This window comes from Brassica napus, chromosome C5, assembly GCF_020379485.1.
Source record: "Brassica napus cultivar Da-Ae chromosome C5, Da-Ae, whole genome shotgun sequence".
Classification (NCBI taxonomy): Eukaryota; Viridiplantae; Streptophyta; class Magnoliopsida; order Brassicales; family Brassicaceae; genus Brassica; species Brassica napus.
The window spans coordinates 7681443-7703631 of NC_063448.1; the positions used below are offsets into that span (position 1 = coordinate 7681443).

Consider the following 22189-nt stretch of genomic DNA (forward strand, 5'->3'; position numbering starts at 1 on the left):
AATGTTTTTATTTACACATTCACAATCTAATTTTTTTAGTTGACGCACGTCACAATCATATCAGGTGAAATATTTGAAGTTAATTTTTATATATTTTTTTAACACAAAAATATTAAAAATTAAAGTTAGTTAATTATAAGAAAATAATACTTCTTTTACATTTTATTTTATTTAGACTTTTAAAAGGGAAACTAATTATTTGAAAATTTGTTTTTCTTTTATATTTTTATACAGCTATTTTATTTTTTTTAAAAAAAAATTCTCTTAAATTATTTATAGATTTTGTCTTATACATACAAACACATGTCACAATGTTATCAAATAATATTTTACAATTATATTTTGATTAGGATTTTAAAACAGGAAAATTAATAGTAAATGATATTTATATTTAATTTATAATAAAATTCGTTTTTGTCAATATCTTAATATATATATTTTTAATTATGAGATAGATTAATACATGTCACAATCTTAAATATATAATTGTCATGTGTCGCGATAATGTTAATTAACAACTTTGAAGAACCAAGATTAATTTTTTTTTTAAGTTGCCATTTTTAAAATTCATTTTTTCAATATCATTAATATTTTTACAATTTTCATTTAATTAAATAATTGTTACTATCATGTTTATCATTAATGTTTTAAGTAAAACTACTATTAAATAAAATTTTACAATTCTCACTGGTGAGGATGTAAAAAAAATTCTTAATTGGTTAAGACTAAATTTTTTTTTTTTAGAAATCTCTTTTATTTATGATTTTAGGAAAAATGATGTTTTTTTCACATAATGACAGTTTTTATTGACACATTCACAATCTATTTTTTTTAGTTGACACATGTCACAGTCATATCAGGTGAAATATTTGAAGTTAATTTTGGTTTATATTGTTTTAACAAAAATTATTAAAAAGTAAAGTTAGTTAATTATAAGAAAAAATAATACTACTTTTACATTTTTATTTTATTTAGACTTTTAAAAGGGAAACTAATTATTGATAATTTCTTTTTCTTTTATATTTTTATACAGCTATTTTATTTTTAATAGAAACAATTCAGTTAAAATATTTATATAGTTTGTCTTATACATACAAACACATGTCACAATATTATCAAATAATATTTTGCAATTATTTTTTCATTATAATTTTAAAAAAGGAAAATTACTATTAAATAATATTTATAATTACTTTTTAATAAAATTCATTTTTGTTAATATCTTAGTATATATATTTTAATTATTAGATAGATTAACACATGTCATAATATTAAATATATAATTGACATATGTCGCTATCATGTTAATTAGCAACTTTGAAAAACCAAGCTTTATATAATAAGATTACTTTTTAATAAAATTTATTTTTGTTAATATCTTATTATATATATTTTAATTATGAGATAGATTAACACATGTCATAATATTAAATATATAATTGACATGTGTCGCAATCATGTTAATTAGCAACTTTGAAAAACCAAGCTTTATATAATAAGATGTAAAACTTTTTTTTTATATATAATTCAATAAAAATCATTTAAAACTCCTGTAAGATCAAATAATTCCAAACTCTACCCAAATACGATACTATAAAAACATACCTGGTCGGGTCTAATATAGAAACGAGAAAGCCCATATAGAAGATTAGTATTCATTTGTGACCCATCTCATCTCATCTCTATAGTCAAAATATCAATTAACACACTGATTCTAAACACTACTAACAGAGTAGCGAATCAGCACATCAACTCGTTCTTCGATAATGGATGCTCCCGAAGATTCCTCCCACTATTTCACCGATTTCACATTGGCCGAGGTATATTCGTTTTCTCCGTCTTCATAGATTTAAGAGATTCCATGCGATGTAGTAACCTTAGTATTGCTCTTCTTAATCTGCGAAGATTGTAGACATGGAGACTCTGTTCAAGGAGCTCGGTGATCAATCTCTCCTCAAAGACTTCTGTCAAACTGTTGCCTCCTCTTTTAGGTATTTTATTTTGAGATCATGCAAAGGTCCTCTTTTCTTATGTAATTATATATGTTTTTATTTCCATGACTTAACTCTTCATGTCTGTTCCATGATTTAATTTGGTCGGAATCAAAAGTTGCTCAGTGAATCGGAAGGGAAAATCATCAATAACATGGAAACAAGTGCGTCTCTTTGTTATCCTTCATACAAAGCAATGAGCTCAGGGAGAAGTAACCTTTGTTTATGTTTTTTTTTTCAGGTACAGGGTTGGTTTCAGGGGAGGCTAGAGAAGCAAAACCAACCCAAATTCAAGACTGCGCCATCTTCCCCTTTGCTGATTGTTGACTTATCAAATCCAGGTGGTGTCAGAGATGCTGGAAGTCCTGAAACTGTTACCTATGGTCAAAGAGTGAAAGGCTAGTTTCCTTTTCTTGTGTGCATTCTTTTTCATTAAACGCCTATCCTTTTGGGAAGTTCTTAGAGTGGGGTTCTTAGCGGAATGCAAGAATCCGTCTCTTAAGTTTTAACTAAAACTAAAACAGCTAAGAACCGTCTCTTAAAACTCTTATTTAAGAGCTTTTTAGTTAAAAGTTAAGAGTCAGGTTGTTCTATTCCGCTAAGAACACTTTAATAATCATGCTCTTAGTCTCTAAACACTTTTATTTTGGGTACATAGGTAAGACCTCTGATGTATCTGATCTCGCTTTTGAGGCTAAATCTGCTAGGGATGACGCGTGGTAAGCACTTTTACTTTCAGTGAATAATATCACATTCATACGTTTGGGCGCAACTCTTTAGCACAAGACTTTTGTTAAAACTGGCCAAAGTAGAAAAAAAACATGGAATGTACTATATTACTTGTTGATTGTTAACTTAACAAGCAATGCCACTACCGAAGCATATGATCAGTCTGAACGTTTGACAAAGCACTTTTGTCACAAGCCTAATGTCAAGCATGTAATATACTTTTGTGTTTATGTATATATGTGATCAATCTGGTCTTTCAGGTATGACGTGGCATCGTTCATGACTTATAGATATCTCCGCACTGGTGAACTGGTAAGAAGGGTCTCGTCGCTTTTGCTCAATGTCTGATTTTTTTTGCAACTGAGAGTAATGTCTGCAACAGGAAGTGCGTGTCCGATTTTCCGGGTTCGACAACCAACACGATGAGTGGGTGAACGTGCAAACGTCAGTGCGGGAGCGGTCTATTCCTGTAGAACCATCAGAGTGTGGGAGAGTGAAGGTTGGAGAGTTGCTTCTGTGTTTTCAGGTAAACTTAACTTTTGATCTAACTGAATGGAACCTTTAGCAACAAAAGAAATTAAATATAATAATGCAAAATATGGGGGTGGTTAATGAGCAGGATAGGGAGGATGAAGCACTGTACTGTGATGCTCATGTTGTGAATATCAAGAGAGGGGTTCATGATCACAGGAGTTGTAACTGCGTGTTTGTTGTTCGGTACGAGTTTGACGGTACAGAGGTAAACAGCTTGATCTCGACCTTTATGTTGGGTGGTTTGGGAAGTATAATTCACCAAGTTGCGTTTTGACTATGTGGACAGGAAACGCTGGGACTTGAAAGTATTTGCCGTCGTCCTGATTCTGAAGAGTGAATTTGTTTTGGTCATGAATTCTGAAGAGTGAATTTGTCTAACTAGATTGCATATAACTGAACCAAGCCCAAGGTGCGAAGCAACTAAGTGTTAGTTTCTTTGGTGTGAATAATGTGGAATTAAGACCTATAAAGTGCAAAAGGGCTTTAGACAATGTAACCAAACCTAAATGCTTAAGCAGTAAAGTCCCTTTCTTATATGAGATCACAGGGCCTCAATTTCTTAAAGCTCACTTCAACTTTCAGTAGAATGGAGAGAGTGAAGGTTTGTTTTATTCATAACCTCTGAAGCAAGAAATACAAATACAGGGAATATTTTGCGATCTGCGTACATACAAAAACTTAGAAATTGGGACTACAAGATGGACTTTAGTTCAATATCCAAGTCTTATCATTCCTATCTGGTTCTCCTAGACAATAATAGATGTGGTACTCACTCCTTCCACATATTGTTTTATTTGGCGAAGACAATAGTATCCGACTCCAGAACATCAGAGCTGAGGAACTAACGGAGGTTTAGCGATCTCCTCAACCGGGAAGCCACTCCCTGAGGAGGAGGGGGAGGCGGAATAAGAAGATCGAGGATGGTGACTCTCTCTTTTGGAGTCAACGAAACACCTCTAATAAGATCCAACGCCATGATGTGCACGTTCGTCCTTTGCCTGTGCTTACTGTAAACCAGCCCTGCAGCAGTACCTCCAGCTATCAGAACCTGTCATAACAAAAACACCAGAAAACTAAACGTCTCCTTAAGGAGTCTTTTAAGTTGTTAATTGACCGCTGAAACTGACCGGAGTTAGCCACAATGCTGCTGTCTGCATATCGAATTTGGGAGCATAAAGCACCGTCTCTCCAAACTCATCCTCCAGCTTACTGTAGATCTCTTTGTCGGTTTTTCCAGCTCCTATCTCATCACGGATCAGCTGCAAAACTCTGGTGTATTAGAGGGGCAGACATCAAAACTAATAATATCCCTTTGGAAAGTTTTGAAGAGAAACACACTCACCTGTCTAAGGAGAATAGCTACATCTGCCTGTGAGTCTTCAATGGACTGACTCCCACACTCAGTGCAGCGAACGTTGTGGCTGATGTTTCTGGCTCGAGCGTCCAGCATCTGAGCCTTCTTCAGATCCTCGTCTCTTTTCTCCATTTCCCCTGAAAATTTTCATGGTATCCAATATAGTAAGTTGTCACACACGCATTTCGTCGAACATGTTGTGGACACACCATATCAAAAACCAGATAATGTAACGAACTCAAAAGTGAATGATGAAGGAAGAACCTGGGTGGAGAGGAAGCGAGAGAGATTTAAAAAAACCCGCTTAGTCAGCCCTCAGCTCAGATGATCAACCTGAAGCTGAAAAATGAAACCTTTCGAATCTCCGAGCAACAAGGAAGATGCCGGTTGATCGAGAAAGGCGTGTGAAGGAGCGTTGAAGCTTCAAACTGCAACGTGTGTCGTAAAGACGACCTTCGCGTGTGTGAGTTATGGCCCGAGAGCATATAAACAAGGATAGGGCCCTTCCATCCATATTGAAATTGGGCCTTGTAGTTGCACGAAAGTAGACACACAAAAACAGTCCTTGGAAGTCAAACATGAGAGGAAGGAACCAAAACATACAACTGGAGCCAAGAAGGAAACATTTGTAAAACAACAATGACACTGTATAATATATCAAGCAAATACGCATTCTACGTATAGGAGAAAGTGAGACTGAACACAAACGCACCACACCGATAACTCGTTCCTCTAAACAGAAATGTTGCTGTGTTGGTGTGTTAAAGTGTTACTCTTCTTCTTCTTCTTCATCACTCATCTTGTGTACTTGGGGTGTGGAGCCATGGGTGGATGGAAGCTAGAGAAGCTTTAACTCTCTCTCAGGTGTACCCTAACACTAGCAAAATGTTATCATCTCTCTCTTTGAACATACTGACGCCAGAGCCCCAAGGGTGCCGATATTTTGGCCGTCTTTCTAAATCTTTTTGCGATGTAGGCCTCGATTCTGTTCTATTAAGGAGGCGTCTGGTCATTACCTGTGAAGGCTGCACATTCATTCAGGCATATCATAACTTCCATCTTTGCTTTTATGCGAAGACTGAGCAAACTCAACAGCAGAGGGAAGGCAATTAGTCTATTTTCTATACACAGAATTTCTCAACAACACACACGTCTAATATGTTTCTAAATGCCTTTGACAGACCTAGAGCTAATAAGAGTTTCTTCTCCACAAGACATGTTTGAAACAGGCACAAGCACACAAACTATAATACTATATAATTCAATATGGGACTTGATCCTCCAAGAACAGATAGAGAAGAGACATACATGCCCGCTAGGATCAGCAGTCAGCGTTATCTCCCTGCATTCCTGCTATCACTATCCATTAATTTGAGACAAAATAGCAAAAAGAATCAATAGTTCATGGGATAGAAGCAGGAAAAGTAAGTCAAAAAGAGATCGTATTTCATCCAAGTTTCATGTTTTCACATGGGATACAATAGCTTTGCCACCATAGCCAATGGTGATAAAGCTCAGCTGCTAAAGTCTAATACTTTATTTATATACACGACTAGTGGAACACCATGAAGACTCTTCAGACAAATCCTTCAACCAAAATGGGCTTCTTCTCCTCTTCCTCGTCTTCTTCATTCTGATCCTTCTTCTCCCCGCTGCTCTCAATACCTTCAACATCTAGATCTTTCAAACCATCACCGCAGCTCTTCCCTTCTCCTCCTTCCCCCGCCACCGCCAACGCATCTTCCAACTTCTCATTGCCCTTTCCGACTAGACACGGCCCAGCATCCCCTCCATTATCCCCGCCTACGATGATCGTATCAGAACTTCCGAAAACGGGCTTCGCCTCCGTTCCCTTCGATGCCGGGCGCGGATCCGCTACGCAACCGCCTTCTTCCTCGTCGTCTTCGAAAAGCGACGCCGCGCGCGATTTCACGGCGTCTGCAGCTTTACGAAACGCTTCATGTATAGAATCAGGCGGCAGAGCACAATCTTCGAGGCCGGCGTCTGCCAACGCCGGAGGAAGGATCTTGTCAAGCAAGCCGACTCTTTCTTTCCCAGCCTCCATAGAAGATTCAGAGCTCTCTTCTGTTAATCATGAACCCTAATTTCGATATTTTAATATTTTCGATAGGGGGAAGGCGGTGACAAGGGTATTTACGTCATTATACTTAATTGTTGGATCAAGTTAACGAAATAGCCAGGGGTACTTACGTCATTATCAGTGGTTGGATCAAGTTTAACGAAAAGAGCCAAGGGGTTCTGGCGACGAACGAACCAGGGTTCGACGCTTCGCGAGATCACATGGAGTTGGTTGCCAAGTGTAAAAGATTAATGAAACTGCAAACCACGAAGAGGAGGAGATAATTAATAAAAGATCTTTTAACATCTTCCCCGGAGAGAAGCCTCCGAAATCAACAAGCGTCACCGGGGGAGAGAATCCATTTCCGCCGATTCTATCGATTTCCTTCTTCCGGCATCGATCCAAAATCAGCACGTATTCCTTCGAATGAGACTTTAGTCTCTGCCCTAGGGAATAGTGGGGGGGGGGGTTTGATTCAGCTATGAGCACAGAGAAGCAGGCTGCGACAGTTCGGGACCTGGTAGAGGAAGCCAAGAAGCGGATCGTAATCCTGGTGGTATGCGTCGTCGGACTCTCCTACCTCCTCTCCCGTGAGTTTCATTCATACTTTCTCACTTGCTGACGTGTTTCCCTCACCAAAATCTCTCTAATTAATTTGAATATTCACGTTTGTTTTTTTTTTTTACACAGTGACAAGCTCATCGGTATTGGTGAACCTCCCTGCTGCTGCGTGCTTGATCATCCTCCTTCGCTACTTCTCACTCGATGTCGAAATGAAAAGAAAGTCTGCAGCTTACAATAATAGCAAACCTTCTTTATCTTTAAACAAACCTCCTGAGCTCCTTAAAGCAGCTCCACGCTCTGACTGGAGAAGCAAAGTGAACTCTCAGGTCGTTGAGGATGCTATAGATCGCTTCACTCGTCACCTCATTTCTGAATGGGTTCTTGATCTCTGGTACTCTCGCATTACAGCGGATAAGCAAGGTCCTGAGGAACTGGTGTTTATTATTAACGGTGTTCTCGGTGAGCTTTCACGGCGGTTTAGAAACGTAAATCTCATTGATCTGTTGACGAGGTGTGTTCACTGGTTGAGATTCTCTTACGATTGCCTCTCCAAAGGAACTAAAGTATTAAACTTTCTGATTGATTCAGGGATCTGATTGATATTATATGTCGTCGTGTGGAGATTTTCCGTGAATATCAAGGAAAGATTGAGAGGAAACGAAGGAGAAGCCTCAGTTTCGAAGACCGTGACTCAGAACTAAGACGTCTGATGGCCGCTGATGATAAATTGCACCCTGCATTGTTCTCTCCTGAATCCGAGCATAAGGTTTAATGCAGTTTTAGTTGCAACGACCTGTTATGTTAAAAGTTTTTTTTGTTGGATGTTTTGCCACTATATCGCTATCAGGTGGTTTATATTCTGGTCTCTGTTTTTCAGGTTCTTCAGCATATAGTGGACAGACTCATAACGCTAACGTTTAGGCCAGAAGATCTACACTGTGCTTTTTTCCATTATACCGTGAGGGAGCTTCTTGCTTGCTGTGTGATGCGACCTGTCCTAAATTTAGCCAATCCTCGGTAAGCTAAACCTCTTTAGACCACGTTTTGTTCCTCTTATTCTCAACTCAGTGGACCTCAATTTCTTTTCCAGGTTTATAAATGAGAGGATCGAAGCTGCTGTGATCTCAAGGATAAAGATTAGTGACGGTTCTAGTGCTCCAAGAGAGACTTCTCAATCTGAAGATCTCTCGGATGTTTCTCATGATCCCTTTTCTAGATATCTGGACCCCTCTGTCACAGGTGTTGAGCTTGTGCAATTAAAAAATGAACAGCAGAAAAGGAAAAATGCTACAGAGAAACAGCATGTACCAGATTTGGCCAAAGATCCATTGCTTTCAATGGACACTCGATCTTCCCGATCTTGGAACTCCTTACCCTTACCTTCCAAAGTGGTTGATGATATTAAAGATCTTCAAGAACATCGAGCAGGAGAGGGATGGGGTGATGTATTAGACAAGATGTCACAAAGGAAAACTGAGACACTTTCGCCCGAGCATCTTGAAAGCGTGTGGGCAAAGGGAAGAAACTATAGAAAGAAGGAAGGTGAGCGGGTGCCGCCGAGATGGTCTAGCAAGGAATCGTGCAACGATGCTGATGATGCACGGCCTAAAGAGTTGAGTGAAGGCACTGCAAACGCAAGAGGAACCAGTCAGCATAAGGTAGTAAATAGAGAAAGTTACTTATCAGATTATTCCTCTGCTGAAGAGGACGAGGACCAAACAAAGAGTAGTCATTCTTATACATCTGAGGATGAGGAAACGGTAACAGGTCTAAACAGTCCTGGGACTCGAGTCTGGGATGGTCAAACGAACAGAAATCCTGTTGTTTCACGGATACACCATCCACTTGAAAATTCTGGTCGTCGTTTCGGTAAACACAGTAAAGGGGATGAATATTACGAGCAAGCACCCAGACATCAATCTAGCAGGAAGAGATCCAGACGTTCTGGACACATTCTAGGCAATGATGATAGCGATGATTCTGAAAATGATTCTTTGGCTAGATCATGCAGTGGAACATCTGCAACCTCGTCTGCATCATACATTTCAATGGCGGGAAGTAACCTTCCCAATGCCCTTAAAAGTTCTTTGTTGGTTGATTCCTTTGACAAATTGAGATGTGAGGTGAGTAAAATATCTATTTGTCATCCAAACACCGATAAAGCTGTAGACAATGATGAATCATATGATGGATGGATAAATTTAGGTTCTTCTCGCAGGTTTTGGTTGCCAATATTGTGAAGAGTAGTTCTAAGATGTTTGCTGTGTATTCAGTCGCTGTCACAGATGAAAGTAATCATAGCTGGTCTATCAAAAGAAGGTGATAATTTTACTGTTACGGGTCTGATGATAGTCTATTGTTTTTTTTTTAATAATATTTACTTATGTGAATTTTCAGATTTCGACATTTTGAGGAGCTTCACCGGCGACTTAAAGTGTTTCCCGAGTACAATCTTCATTTACCGCCAAAGCATTTCCTATCAACAGGAGTGGACATACCTGTTATCCAAGAGCGATGTCTACTCCTTGATGACTATCTCAAGGTCAAACGGCTTGTCACTTGTTTCTAGCCTCTGTTGATGCTTTATTCATGGTGCTTTGTCTTAGGATTTGTTTTGTTTTGTTTTCTACTGAATTTGTATTTTGATGAGTATGTCGACTGTGAATTAGCTTTTGTGTTTTCATGTTTTGGTAGTTACTTCTGGATTTTTGAAAAGCTATTGCTGAAGTTTACGTGCATAAAACATGACCGTGGGCTAGGACTCTGTAAATTAGTCTGAAGTAGAGTATGGCATGCTTTGATGTACTGAAGTTATGTGCTTATGTATATTGTAGTGCTGATATTTCTGATGCTTGAAGCTTTGTACATAGTTTTGTTTCGCATGCCGCCTATTCTTTCACGTTAACCAACATGTGAATGAAAAGATTTGCGTTGAAGTGATTTCCCAGTTTTTCCTAATCTACGAATTACCGTTTCTCTACTTTGCTCAGAAGCTATTGCAGCTACCCAGAGTTTCAGGATCGATTGAAGTTCGGGACTTCCTCAGTGTGGATTCCCAGGTAAATTCTCTTCTGTTGACTCAAAGATCACTAGTGCTAACAGATTTTGAATGTGTACAATGTTGCCGCTGTGCAGACTTATGCGTTCTCAAGCTCCTTCTCGATCATTGAGACGCTGACGGGTGGGTAATTCACACCACAATGGGATTTTGATATCTACTAGTTTTCTGTTATTTATTGTCACTAGTAAAATCGTTTCAGTTAAACATGTCCGTCAGACCTCTACAGTATCTACAAATATGGCTAATGTGACGCCGGGTCCTCTTCTTTCGAGAGAAAATCTGAGTTCAGAGAATGGGAAATCGGGTCAACATATTAAGAGTAACGTTATGGTGGATGATCTGAAGTCAAAAATGAAAGCTCCTGGAAATGATCAGACCAAGACGTCTGATTCAGATGTGAGAAATAGCAAAGAGAACGGCGGCCTAAAGAAGGGTATTCAACGTGCTGATGCTGTGGCCTTTACCGGCCTGCCCACAGAGGTATATATTAACATCCACGCACAGCATAAGCCAGTAGAGTTTTGTTTCTGATGATTCTGTCTTTTGCATTGTGGGAAACCATGAGGCCAGTGCTTGTATTTGTATCTTGCTGTGCTTGTTATAACACTGTATTTCTTGCAGTGGGTTCCTCCAAAGCTAACATTACCCCTTCTAGACTTGGTAGATGTTGTCTTTCAACTCCAGGAGGGTGGGTGGATCAGGTACATCATTTTATAACCAGGGGCCATACTATGTTTTTTTCTTTTTCAGTTAACAAAACGAATTAACGAAGTGATTTTGATCATCTATTTTTGCACATTACAAGGAGGAAAGCTTTTTGGGTTGCCAAACAGATACTTCAACTGGGGATGGGCGATGCATTAGACGATTGGGTACTAGAGAAAATCCGTATTTTGCGGCGGGGAACTGTAGTTGCTTCTGGAATTCAACGGGTTGAACAGGTGAGAGAACCTCTTCCTATTGCACCGTGAGGTATCATTGGAAGTCACAGTGAGCAATGGAAAAAGTATTGCCTTAACAGTGACACCTCTGATATTTCAATCCGTGTTAAAATTTGAAAACTAATACTTGGTTATAACCTCTCAGATACTATGGCCGGATGGAATATTCATCACAAAACATCCAAAAAGGCAGCAACAATCCAGCAGTTTTGACGAGGAACAGCAACAAGAAGCAGAGAGACGGGCCAAGTTCGTTCGTGAACTGATGATCGGTAAATGATCTTCATGTCACCTAATGCTTTTTTTCATCAGTGATATCTAAAGCTTTGTTGGATTAACACATAAAATGTTTGAATTAACCCTGAACACAGAAAAAGCTCCAGCGACTATTGTGAGCCTTGTGGGTCAAAAGGAGTATGAACAATGTGCGGAAGATCTCTACTTCTTCCTTCAGGTAAAAACATTCCAGTATTGTCTTTAGGTTGTGAGACTTGAGCTTAAGTATTGGGTTTGATTTTGTTTAACTATTGTTGTTTCAGTCATCAGTATGTCTAAAACTGTTGGCATATGACCTTGTGGAGCTGTTGCTAACCTCGGCGTTTCCGGAAATGGAGCAGTCTTTCAAACAGTTGCAGGAAGAAAAACATCTCTTTGGTCAATACACACCACCAACCTGATACTTAGATTGTGCGTTGCAACTCCTCCCGATCTTAAGTTGAGTATTGCTAAATATGTTTAAACAGTGAAGAGAACACGAAAGCATTTCAATGAATGAATCATATATACCATCAAAGCATTTAAACGTAGTAGTACTTTCAAAGCCAATTGGCACGAAAGTGACTTTCTTCTCTCACAGCATGGGTTTTACCCATTAAGGTTAGAACATGGTCTTTTAATGGGCTTGGTTCTGATTATTTAAGCCTGTGCAGTTGACATGTATGATGATTGATGAGCAGTGGTTGCAACAACGATAAGTTGGGGACCATTGTGAACACTGCCTATCAATGTGATGACGATTTCTTACCTATAAAAGTGTCCTTGACACTTATCAACATGACACCTTCTTTAAGTCTGACTTTGACATGTCACATCAGCTCCCTTCTTCTAACATGCCGCTGAATGAATGTTAGGTTTTGTTTTGAGTTAAAAAAAATTCAAATCTCCAAAATAGCACTTTTCTAAGTTTATATCACAAAAATAGCATTCAAAAACTAAAATGACTAAAATAGCATTTTATTATTTGAAAATTTTAATTTTTTTATTTTTCAAAATTTGAAATCTTATCCCCAAAAACTCATTTCTCAACTCTAAACCCTAAACTCTAAACCCTAAACTCTAAACCCTAAACCCTAAACCCTAAACCCTACCCTTTAATTCTAAACCATAAGTTTGTGACTTTTGATAAAACATTAAGTGCTATTTTTGTGACTTTTGACCTTGAGTGCTAGTTTGAGAACAAAAACTTGATTTAATGCTATTTTTGTTTTTTTCTCTTACATAAATATGGTTATCGTCTCAATAAAGTAATAGAAGGAGAGACAAAAATAGCTACAATGATGAAACCCTCGGCGAAATCAATTCAGAGAGTTGGTCGTTTCTTAAGGAAGAGCCTTGGGAGCATCAAGTCCACTGTCTGCTTTGGTAAACACCACAACTTCTCTAACAACAGCACTCCACTCTTGAGCCCCTTCTCATGCAGTCTTAGCCACCCATGTCCACAAGATTCCCAAACTGAAGAAACATACAGCGTTATCTCTTGCGAGAGCAAGGTTGTTGCAGATACCAGAGATGAGAGACTCATCAACAAAAGCCAACATAAGAAGAAACCGAAGAAAAAGGTTGCTGCAGAGCCATTCGAGGAGGCGAAGAGAAGAGGTGACATGCTGGCGCAAAAGATGAAAAATCTCAACATGGTTGATCTCAGAGACGTGGAGCATGCATCGGATGTAAAAGAAGCGCTTCGATGCTATTCAAGCATTAGAAGCCCTGTCTATCTAGACATTGTTGACAACTTCTTCGGGTATCAACGGTTCAAGAAGGAAAGCTGGCTCTTTCAGAGTCTAAGACCCCTCTTGATCAGCTTCGCTTTCGTTTATTACACTTGTATGGTAAAATCACCAATCACCCTCAGCTACTACCACATTGTATAGAGTCTTATGTTATCAATGAAACATTATTCAAGAAATATGACAATCTAAACTGATTTCTGAATCCAGAGATGAAGAACCATGAAAGCATTTGATATTAGGATAGAAACCATTTATTTCCATTTCATGAAAAAAGTGGTGAAAGCAAACATATGTATGGGAGAAGCGCAGTCACTCTCCTACGAACATGATAGAGAAGTTACACAACACATGATTATCTTGTTTTGTTTTTTAAAGGTGATAAATTTGCACTGTCAACAGACAGGCTACATGGATAAAACACAGGAATCATTTCTTGCCGCTTTTCTTAAGTCCAGAGCCTCCAAAGGATCCCTTCTGCGATGCCTTGGCTCTTAGTTCTTTAAGTGCCTGTTTTAATTTAAGAAAAAAAAAAACAATTGGTCAGGCTCTCAATAATGAGGCAAACATTTTACGTTTTAACCAAAGTACCCTAATCAATATAATTTCCATAATTAAAAAAAAGGGGGTAATGGATTATCTAAACTAACAAACAGTTAGTGATATGACCCCATCTTGTTGAAAGGCCACTAGGTATATAGTGTCATTATTAGTGTTCAGATTGACAACGAGACCATACTGAACAAAGTAGCACTGCATAATAGTGGCTCCCTAGAAAGAACAACAAGCGAGAGTATCAAAGTGGGAACTCACCTTTTCCTCTTCTTTCTTCTTCTGAATGTTAGCCATATCGTGCTGGAGTAGTCCCGAATCAACATTCAAGAAATTAGAGCATGTAAAAAGAATGTCTAAACACATTGATATACCCTTAGCAATAGCAGCAAAAAAAAAAAACCCCACTCTTGCAACACTTTATACTTGCAAGAGAGATGATTATGTATCATTGGTGTGACTTTAAATTTAAGAATTTAAGTTAGTTTACACAAATCAAAACAAGATCCAGAAAGCGTGAAAAGAGGGATCAGTAGAGTCACCTCGTCGTATTCCTTCTTATCAGCTTTGGGCTGCTTCAAAGGTTTCGCCTTTCCTCCTGTTTTTTTCAAAGAAAATTATTAACAGATCGCAAAGTTATGTTCTTTTTGTTCCTTTTTCTCGCAAACGAATCAACATAACATAAAAGAAGAACCTTAAAAATCATGAAATCTAAAAACTGGTTTACCTTGCTTGGACGACATGACTGGTTTCTGGAGCTAGGGTTTGATGCTGCTCGTCTGAGAATTTGCGGAAGAAAGTAAAGTTTCAGACGACGGACTTGTGTATTCGATAGAATCTCTAACCACTTGCTGTTATATATCGTCTTCGTAGTTACAACGCAACCCATTTAATGGGCTCAGAGAGATTATAGCCCAATATAAAGCCCATTAAACATTTGGGCCACCTCACCGACTAAACGTTTATTTATCAAAGACCTAACCAATGACTTGTCGGTCAAGCAAAAAGGAAAAACGCAAGAAAAAGGGAATCACAAAGACGGCTATAAAAGAAGGACCTGATCAACACACACACACAATTCATTAACGAACAAGAAGAGCTATTAGAAGAGGAGAATCAGAGATTTTGTTTTTTTAGAAGCGTGCGTTTGGTAAGCCCTTTGATTTCTCTTGACTATAAGACATGGCAGAACTTGAAGATTCTTTCCTCGCAGAGATTGACGAGTTATCCGACTATGAAGAAGCAGGATTCGAAGAGAACGCTGGAAGCTATGGAGGAGATATCGCCATGGACATGTCAGACTTGGAAACCCTAAAGTCTGACGATGATCTCGACAGCGTCTCTAAGCTACAGAAAACTCAAAGATACGCTGATATAATGAACAAGGTGGAAGACGCTCTCGGCAAGGATTCGTATGGAGCTTTGTCAGAAGACGATCCTCTATACAAACTAATCGTGGACTGCAACAAGCTCTCAGTCGATATCGAGAACGAGATCGTCACCGTCCACGGCTTTATCCGTTCCAAGTACAGGCTTAGGTTTCCAGAGCTCGAGTCGTTTGTGCATCACGCAATCGAGTACGCTAGCGTCGTGAAACAAATCGGAGACGCTAAGGACCTAACCCTAGTCCCTCTCGAAGGTCTCTCAGCAAGTACCATCGAGTACGCTAGCGTCGTGAAACAAATCGGAGATACTAAGGATCTAATAACCCAAGTCCCTCTCAAAGGTCTCTCAGCGCGTACAACTGTCTCTATTTTACTCACTGCTTCGACCACAAAGGGGAAGCCTCTGCCTTCAGATGTCTTGCAAAAGACGTTAGAGGCGTGTGATCGAGCTATTGAGCTTGACTCCGCGCTGAAGAAGATTCTTGCCTTCGTTGAAACCAAGATGGGATGCATCGCACCGAATCTCTCAGCCGTTGTGGGGAGTGCTGTTGCAGCCAAGCTCATGGCTACTGCTGGAGGCTTGTCAGGGCTTGCTAAGATGCCTTCATGTAACGTTCAAGTTCTTGGTCAGAAGAGGAAGAATCTTGACGGTTTCTCTGCTGTAACCACACAGTCTCGTGTGGGTTACCTGGAGCATACTGAGATTTTCCAAAACACTCCTCCTGGACTTAGGAGCCGAGCTATCAAACTCTTGGCTGGAAAGTCTACTTTGGCAGCTAGGGTTGACGCTTGTAGAGGAGACCCGTCGGGGACTAATGGTAGGTCTCTGAGGGAAGAGATTCAGAAGAAGATTGACAAGTTGCAAGAGCCTGGTGTCGCAAGGCAGCCTAAGCCGCTTCCTGTTCCAGATATGACTTCTAAGAAGAAGAGAGGTGGTCGGAGGCTAAGAAAGATGAAGGAAAGGTACGCGGTGACGGAGATGAGGAAGCTTTCCAACAGGGTGGCGTTTGGTGTAGCATGTGAAGAGAGCTCGCTTGGTGATGGGTTAGGTGAAGGGTATGGGATGCTTGGTCAGGGTGGGAGCAAGAGGCTGCGAGTTTCCAGTGTTCCGAGCAAGCTGAAACTTGGTGCTAAGCTGGAAAAGAAGCTTAAAGAAAGACAGTATACAAGTGGTGTTGCTACTACAGGCACTTCTGGTTTCATGACATCAAGACTTGCTTTCACTCCTGTGCAGGGAATAGAGCTGTGCAATCCTGGGGCTGTGAAATTAGGTAGTGGGACTCAGAGCACTTACTTCTCAGAGTCAGGAACCTTCTCCAAGATCAAGAAGATATAATAACCTTTTTATTATTCTGGTTTGTTTGCTAGTTTCTGAGTGGTGTGTTTAATGTTTGAGATGATTTAAACTTAATTGGAGTCTGTTAAGATGATTGATATTTTTTTTAAGAACCTTAGCAAAACAGGAAGTTTCATCTTGTGTCTATTCAATACTTTTGTTTCTAGCTCAATATACCAAACAAAATTGTAATAGAAGTATATATGCTTCATGTCTGAATGTGGCTTTTCAGAGGCAATGGGATCTTTTAAGACATTAGGGACCATCCCTTGCAATGAAAGATTAATACCAATGCTCCTTCAACACATTCTTAGATTGTGAGAGGGATTCAAGAGTTACCTTACGAGATATCAAAGTTATAGAGAGACGCTTGACTGCTCATAAGATTCAGCTTCTTAATGCAATTTGAGAAAAGGATCTTAATTAACAAAGACCATTGGCTTATCAGTTTGTTAAAGTGGAGATAAATAGTGGTGCTGCAACTTCTTTTTGGTTAGATAACTGGTCTCCTTTGGGAAAACTAATTGATCTAACAGGAGAAGGTGGATGCTTAGCTCTGGGTATTTCGCTGCACACTGCAATGGAGAGAGCAATTCAGATGTATAGGAGCAGAATGCATAGAGTTCATGTATTTCGTCAGATTGAGCAAGAAGTATTGAAGTTGAAAAGTAGTGGTATGAATATGATGGAGGATGTGTGTCTATGGAAGAGGGAAAATGGGGATTTCAAGCCGGGGTTTGTCACCTCTCAAACTTGGAATCTCATTAGATCTCGTTCATCTAAAGTGTAGTGGAGCAAAGGCATTTGGTATCCAGAGCCCACTCCGAGGTTCGCCATTCTTTCTTGGCTCGCTGTTCGTAATAGACTAGCGACGGGAGACAGGATTCTCAGTTGGAATCCATTAGCCATCTCTACTTGTTGGCTTTGTAAGCAGGAGCAGTAAACGAGAGATCACTTGTTTTTTGAATGCATTTACTCAAAAGAAGTGTGGAGTAGGACTATTGGAAAACTGGCGGATAATGGTTGCATTTATCAATGGGATCGAGTGTTGCAAGTAGTGGTGAATGGAATGCAAGAGAGACATTCGACTTTTCTGTTGAGATATTGTTTTCAAGCGGTAATACATGCATTATGGATGGAGAGGAACGTCAGAAGAGTTGGGGAACCAGAGCAGTCAGCTAGTTGCCTTATTGCTAGAATGGATAAGCCGGTGAGAAATAGAATAACAAAAGAATGGAGCTAAGTATGAAAAGGCAATGAAGGCTTGTTTTGGAAGAGAATAAGTACAGGAGTAAAGTTTGAATTTTCCGTTTATTAAAGAAACATAAGATGAATAAATTTAAATTTTTTTCGAAAAAAAAAAAGAAGAGAAATTAACAAAAAGTCGAATTTATTTTTTAATTTGGATAAGACTCCTCCTGCTTCCACTATTAATCTATTCATATAAAAAAAGTCAAAGTCTCTTCCACTCCATTCGATAAATCGCAGAAGAAACGAAACGCCTCTCTGCAGGTAAACTAGGGTTTAGGTTTTGTTCCTTCCTTGGATTCTTCAATTACTCGACGAGGTTTCTTCATCTATGGTTTCGATTCACGATTCCTCTCTCCTTTTCAGGTTTCTAGAGAGAGAGAGAGAGAGTTATGGCGCAAGCTGATGCGGGAGAACCGGAGTACGAGAGTGATCCCGAGGAGCTGAAGCGCTCCTTGGCGGCGAGGAGGAGAGAAGCTAGTGACGACGAAGAGACCACCGATGACGAAGGGGTTAAAAATCTTAGGGCTGAGATCGATTCCGATTCGGAGCAATCTGATGAACAGGATGGTGCTGTGAAGTATGATAATGACGAAAACAAGAGTGAAGATGGAGAGGAGAGCTACGAGGGGGAAGGCGATGAGTATTTGGATGATGACAAGAGGAGTAAGATAGTGGAAGATGCTGCTGGTAATGTAGATGGAGAGGAAGAGAAGGAGAAGCAATCGGCTGCAGTGCCCACAGGTGGAGCTTTTTATATGCACGATGACAGGTTCCAGGAACTCTCTGCTGGACGAAGCAGGTACACTCTTTCTTCACAATCTTTCTCAATTGCAATTGATTTTATTGGAGCGATTATAGACTGAAAGGTGGAGTTTTTCCTGCTAACCTTCTATCTGTCGATTGATATTACTCCTTATTTTGGCTTACATAGGCGAGGGCGGGGTGGAAGGAAACCGTGGGGATCTGGAGATGAAAGAAAATGGGGACATGACAAGTATGAAGAGATGAATACTACTCAGGAACAACATTATGATGTACAACTTCTTTTTTTTTTTTTTGAAATTCTTCTTTTAGATCCGTCTATCTCTAAAAGTATATATTTTTGTGTATAATTGACTTGTTGCACTGTGTAAAAATCAGCAGAAGGCTTCAAGAGGCCGACACAGAGGTCGCGGTCGAGGTAGGGGACAAGGGCGTGGAAACATTAGAGGGAGAAGCTCTAACGCATCATCCAGCAATGGACAGCAAATTTTTGTTCCTAAAGCTGCCACACGAGAGGGAGAGTCCAGAAAAGATGAGACTCCCCTTAGCAAAGGCAATCAAGCACATTCCGTGCAGAAAAAACAGTGAGTTTTTACTTTTTCTTTTCTATTAGCTGAGTGAAGATTTTTTTTTTCTCTCATACGATGTACTTGTTGTGTACTGGATCTGTAGGTTACGAAATTCTCGAGGCTCACAACATTGGCATGAGAAAGGGACACACCACGATTCACAGCGTTCACCATCTGCACCTGCTAAAACTGGGAATGAATATGCCCATACCAAAAAGAATGTAGTTGCTTCAAGTCTTAGTTCGGCTTCTCCTCCTTTTTATCCTTCGGTGTCCTCGAGTAATGTGGCACATGGTATACAAGTTGGTATGGAAAAACTCCACACGAATGAAAGTGCCACTTCCTCTGGGAAGAAGTACAGGAATACAAGATCTGTTTATCTTCCTGTTAATACAGCCCGGAATGTTCGGTCCACGAGTCAAGGTAGAGGTGCTCCTGCTGCTGGGAACGTGTTTTACCCCCAATCTCATAGTCAAGGTGACAACATGCAACTCAATGGAGATTCAAAAGGCACTGGCCAAAGCTATACTAGATCCTCTACCCAGAACACTAGCTCATCAAAAAATCGTTATCCTCCTGGCGAAATAGAATCTGCGTCGGAAACAGGTGCGTCATTTGGTAAGGGTAAAGGGACTCTCCAACCTAGTGGAAGCGGCTCTTTGATGTATAGTGGATCTCATGTGATGGGGCGTGCAGAAAGTCTCCCGTCTGGTGACAATTCTAATTTCCCAGCTTTTCTGCCTGGTAAGTGTTTTTTGGAAGACACTTTTCTCTCTGCAATGGACCATTTGAAAAGAATTTCTTAAGAATAAAACCATGAATCTGTTAAAATTGAAAGCTGTTGATGCTGAACGCTTGATTGCCTTGTCCATGAAAAGTATTTGTCAGATTATTGTATCTGCGTACTGCTATTTTTCCGTATCTGGCTGGTTTTTAAATTATTGTCTATCATGATTAATTGCAAATGCAGTTATGCAATTCGGTGGTCAACATGGTGGGGTTCCAACTTTTGGAATGGCTTTTCCAGGATATTACCAGCCTGAAAATGGTGTTGGAAACCCGGAGATGACTTGGTATGCTTATTCCTTCTTCTTCTAGTTGAACTTTTTGGATGCTAGTTTTCAGAAGTTCTCGGTTGTAAGCATTTCAAAGAATTAGATGTTGTGCAGAATGTTAGTTGAATTGCCAGTGTTTTTCGTGGTTTGTATAATGTCCCATTTGATCACCATTGTTCTAGTCTGCATGCTGGAAAAACTTAACCTACGAAGACGTAATTTTATTAGTATGTTTGCTTTCATTTTGAATACTATGCTGTTCGTGTGTCCTGAGTGCTCAATCTATCTCTAGTTCCTGATCTGTTCTTTCTACTGCTTCCTGTTGAGATTTTGTGTCTGATTGCCAGGATGCCAGTTTTGACTGGCCCAGGAGCTTTAGGAGCTTCATACAGTCCGCCATATACTACTATTGATGGTTCTTACCAAGCACACAAGCCAGGGTTACCTTCCTCTGCCAGATCATCCAGGTTTAAAGAGTAATCTGCATTGTCGTTACTTGTTTTAGAAATTTTTAGTGCAAACCATGTGGATTGTTTAGAGCTTTAAATAACAAAAAAAATCAAGTGAAATTTGTAAATTTTCATTGTTTCTCTTATTTAACATATCGCATATGCTTGGCACATGTTATATCCCATATTTATATTTCAAAGCACGCATTTTTGGCTTACTGAATTAAATTACCAATACTGCAGCAAAGGGAATAGCACGAATAACCTTAATGATCTGGAGAATCCCGTGGAGAGTCCTGGTTAGTCATCTTGCAATACTGGGTTAAGGGGATGAATTGCATTAATTGGCTTTTTATTTGGAATTAACAAAGACATTGGACTATTTCTTGCATTAAGGAAATAATTGAATAATGAGAGCATATGTGATAGATAAAGTAGTACAGAAAAATATATGTGATAAATTTTATTTCAACAGGTACTGTCTTCAAAAGTAGTTGTCTGTTAGTCACGAAATAGCCAATTAAAGAGAGATTCATCGGCTAATATGAAGATTGATTGTTGGGATGAGTCTTAAGTTCAGCTATTTTCCTTCTATGCAGAGGTTACAGAGAGTGGGGTTTCAAAACGGCAGAACAACAACCCAAGCAAGCAACCTCGTAGGTGAGTTTTTGAAGTTAGACCTATTCTTTGAAATCCATCACCAGTTAATATTGAACCATTTATTAGGGCCCACTATGCATTATGTCTACAGATTAGACTTGCAGTAACTGGCTCACTGCACTAAAATACATATGGTCGAATACTTTTGTAGGATTCATGTAGAATATGTTATGTGGAATATGATCCGATCAAAAACAAGAGGTTACTTGAGTTGTCGTTGGTGTTTATGCAGGTACTCGGAGATGAGCTTAAGCAAGTGATTACATTTGTGTAAAACTAAGAAGATGTGTTAGGGACTCCTTGGCGCAGGGCCCTGGCGCTTCTCCAAGCTTCTTTTCTTCTCACTTTGGCCGCAATTGTTCCTGCATTTCTTAGGTAACTGATTCAAAGCTATATTTTAAGTACGGGGGATTGGTAATAGACTAGCGGGGAATGAATGTTGTGTGGTTGCTGCAATTTTATTATGGAGTGTTAGAATAAAAGACAATACTACTAGACTACCACTAGCAAATAGAAATGAAGTGGTATGGGTATGTTATGTATGCATGTGTTATTTCGTAACTTCGATCATCTGCTTGTTTAGTAATCATACTATTTGATGCTATTTTCAGGGAAGTCGTTGTCTCAAGCCTTGGCCAGCCTGTTTGGTGTTTCTTCTTTCTATTTATTTCCTATGTAATCATTTCTGTTTATTATATAAGGTTGACGACTTTCTTCTGGTTTGGTGATGTGTTTACTTTTCAGTTTCTAAACAAACTATGTTATCAACAAGAAATGGTTAATGGTTGAGACGTGTGTGAATGAATGCCAGCTACATTTTAGCAATCGTTATTGCAATTTTTTCTTTTCTCCATTGCGGTAAAACTGGGTCGCGTTACTGAAACGTTGGGACTATTTTATCGCCTGTGTT

At 39.3% G+C, this 22189-nt stretch overlaps 8 protein-coding genes across 14 annotated transcripts; 5 read left to right on the forward strand and 3 right to left on the reverse strand.

The window, feature by feature from the left end:
* The first annotated feature begins 1622 nt into the window (after positions 1–1622).
* On the forward strand, positions 1623–3793 carry LOC106452085 (protein SAWADEE HOMEODOMAIN HOMOLOG 1). Its single transcript, XM_013894106.3, has 9 exons — positions 1623–1820; positions 1906–1991; positions 2110–2155; positions 2233–2389; positions 2650–2710; positions 2981–3032; positions 3103–3246; positions 3340–3459; positions 3541–3793. Exons 1-9 carry the CDS (start codon positions 1767–1769, stop codon positions 3589–3591), a joined length of 771 nt encoding a protein of 256 aa, XP_013749560.1. The 5' UTR covers positions 1623–1766; the 3' UTR covers positions 3592–3793.
* A 52-nt stretch (positions 3794–3845) lies between these two features.
* Positions 3846–5124, reverse strand: LOC106452103 (cytochrome c-type biogenesis CcmH-like mitochondrial protein). 2 transcript variants are annotated; one of them, XM_013894128.3, is made up of 4 exons: positions 4873–5124; positions 4597–4745; positions 4382–4513; positions 3846–4302 (listed from the first exon to the last, which is right to left on the reverse strand). In XM_013894128.3, exons 2-4 carry the CDS (start codon positions 4738–4740, stop codon positions 4096–4098), a joined length of 483 nt encoding a protein of 160 aa, XP_013749582.1. In that variant the 5' UTR covers positions 4741–4745; positions 4873–5124; the 3' UTR covers positions 3846–4095. The 2 variants fall into 2 exon arrangements, with proteins under 2 accessions (XP_013749582.1, XP_013749587.1); XM_013894133.3 differs by having other exon boundaries at positions 4913–5095.
* Positions 5125–6033: 909 nt separating this feature from the next.
* Positions 6034–6743, reverse strand: BNAC05G11530D. The gene has a single exon (XM_013894146.3). The coding sequence runs from the start codon at positions 6671–6673 to the stop codon at positions 6185–6187; it is 489 nt and encodes a 162-aa protein (XP_013749600.1). The 5' UTR covers positions 6674–6743; the 3' UTR covers positions 6034–6184.
* A 105-nt stretch (positions 6744–6848) lies between these two features.
* On the forward strand, positions 6849–12060 carry LOC106363674. Its single transcript, XM_022703006.2, has 15 exons — positions 6849–7278; positions 7379–7763; positions 7841–8018; positions 8130–8269; positions 8343–9375; positions 9471–9571; positions 9650–9794; positions 10243–10311; positions 10388–10433; positions 10513–10793; positions 10935–11014; positions 11119–11254; positions 11400–11526; positions 11626–11708; positions 11794–12060. Exons 1-15 carry the CDS (start codon positions 7170–7172, stop codon positions 11929–11931), a joined length of 3051 nt encoding a protein of 1016 aa, XP_022558727.2. The 5' UTR covers positions 6849–7169; the 3' UTR covers positions 11932–12060.
* A 747-nt stretch (positions 12061–12807) lies between these two features.
* LOC106452126 lies at positions 12808–14228 on the forward strand. The gene has a single exon (XM_013894152.3). It carries the CDS (start codon positions 12808–12810, stop codon positions 13402–13404), a length of 597 nt encoding a protein of 198 aa, XP_013749606.2. The 3' UTR covers positions 13405–14228.
* On the reverse strand, positions 13499–14693 carry LOC106452133 (translation machinery-associated protein 7). Its single transcript, XM_013894161.3, has 4 exons — positions 14540–14693; positions 14355–14410; positions 14074–14115; positions 13499–13770 (listed from the first exon to the last, which is right to left on the reverse strand). Exons 1-4 carry the CDS (start codon positions 14553–14555, stop codon positions 13690–13692), a joined length of 195 nt encoding a protein of 64 aa, XP_013749615.1. The 5' UTR covers positions 14556–14693; the 3' UTR covers positions 13499–13689.
* An 81-nt stretch (positions 14694–14774) lies between these two features.
* LOC106378102 (U4/U6 small nuclear ribonucleoprotein Prp31 homolog) lies at positions 14775–17785 on the forward strand. The gene has a single exon (XM_022703111.2). The coding sequence runs from the start codon at positions 14995–14997 to the stop codon at positions 16531–16533; it is 1539 nt and encodes a 512-aa protein (XP_022558832.2). The 5' UTR covers positions 14775–14994; the 3' UTR covers positions 16534–17785.
* Positions 17786–17927: 142 nt separating this feature from the next.
* On the forward strand, positions 17928–22104 carry BNAC05G11580D (protein MLN51 homolog). Of its 6 annotated transcripts, none has more exons than XM_022703062.2 (11): positions 17928–18045; positions 18148–18583; positions 18716–18818; positions 18925–19130; positions 19219–19859; positions 20086–20188; positions 20518–20646; positions 20863–20918; positions 21219–21279; positions 21512–21654; positions 21891–22104. In XM_022703062.2, exons 2-10 carry the CDS (start codon positions 18174–18176, stop codon positions 21537–21539), a joined length of 1737 nt encoding a protein of 578 aa, XP_022558783.1. In that variant the 5' UTR covers positions 17928–18045; positions 18148–18173; the 3' UTR covers positions 21540–21654; positions 21891–22104. The 6 variants fall into 6 exon arrangements, with proteins under 6 accessions (XP_022558783.1, XP_048614074.1, XP_022558784.1 ...); XM_022703063.2 differs by having other exon boundaries at positions 17929–18045; positions 18928–19130; XM_013894188.3 differs by having other exon boundaries at positions 17930–18045; positions 20518–20637.
* The last annotated feature ends 85 nt before the right edge of the window (positions 22105–22189 follow it).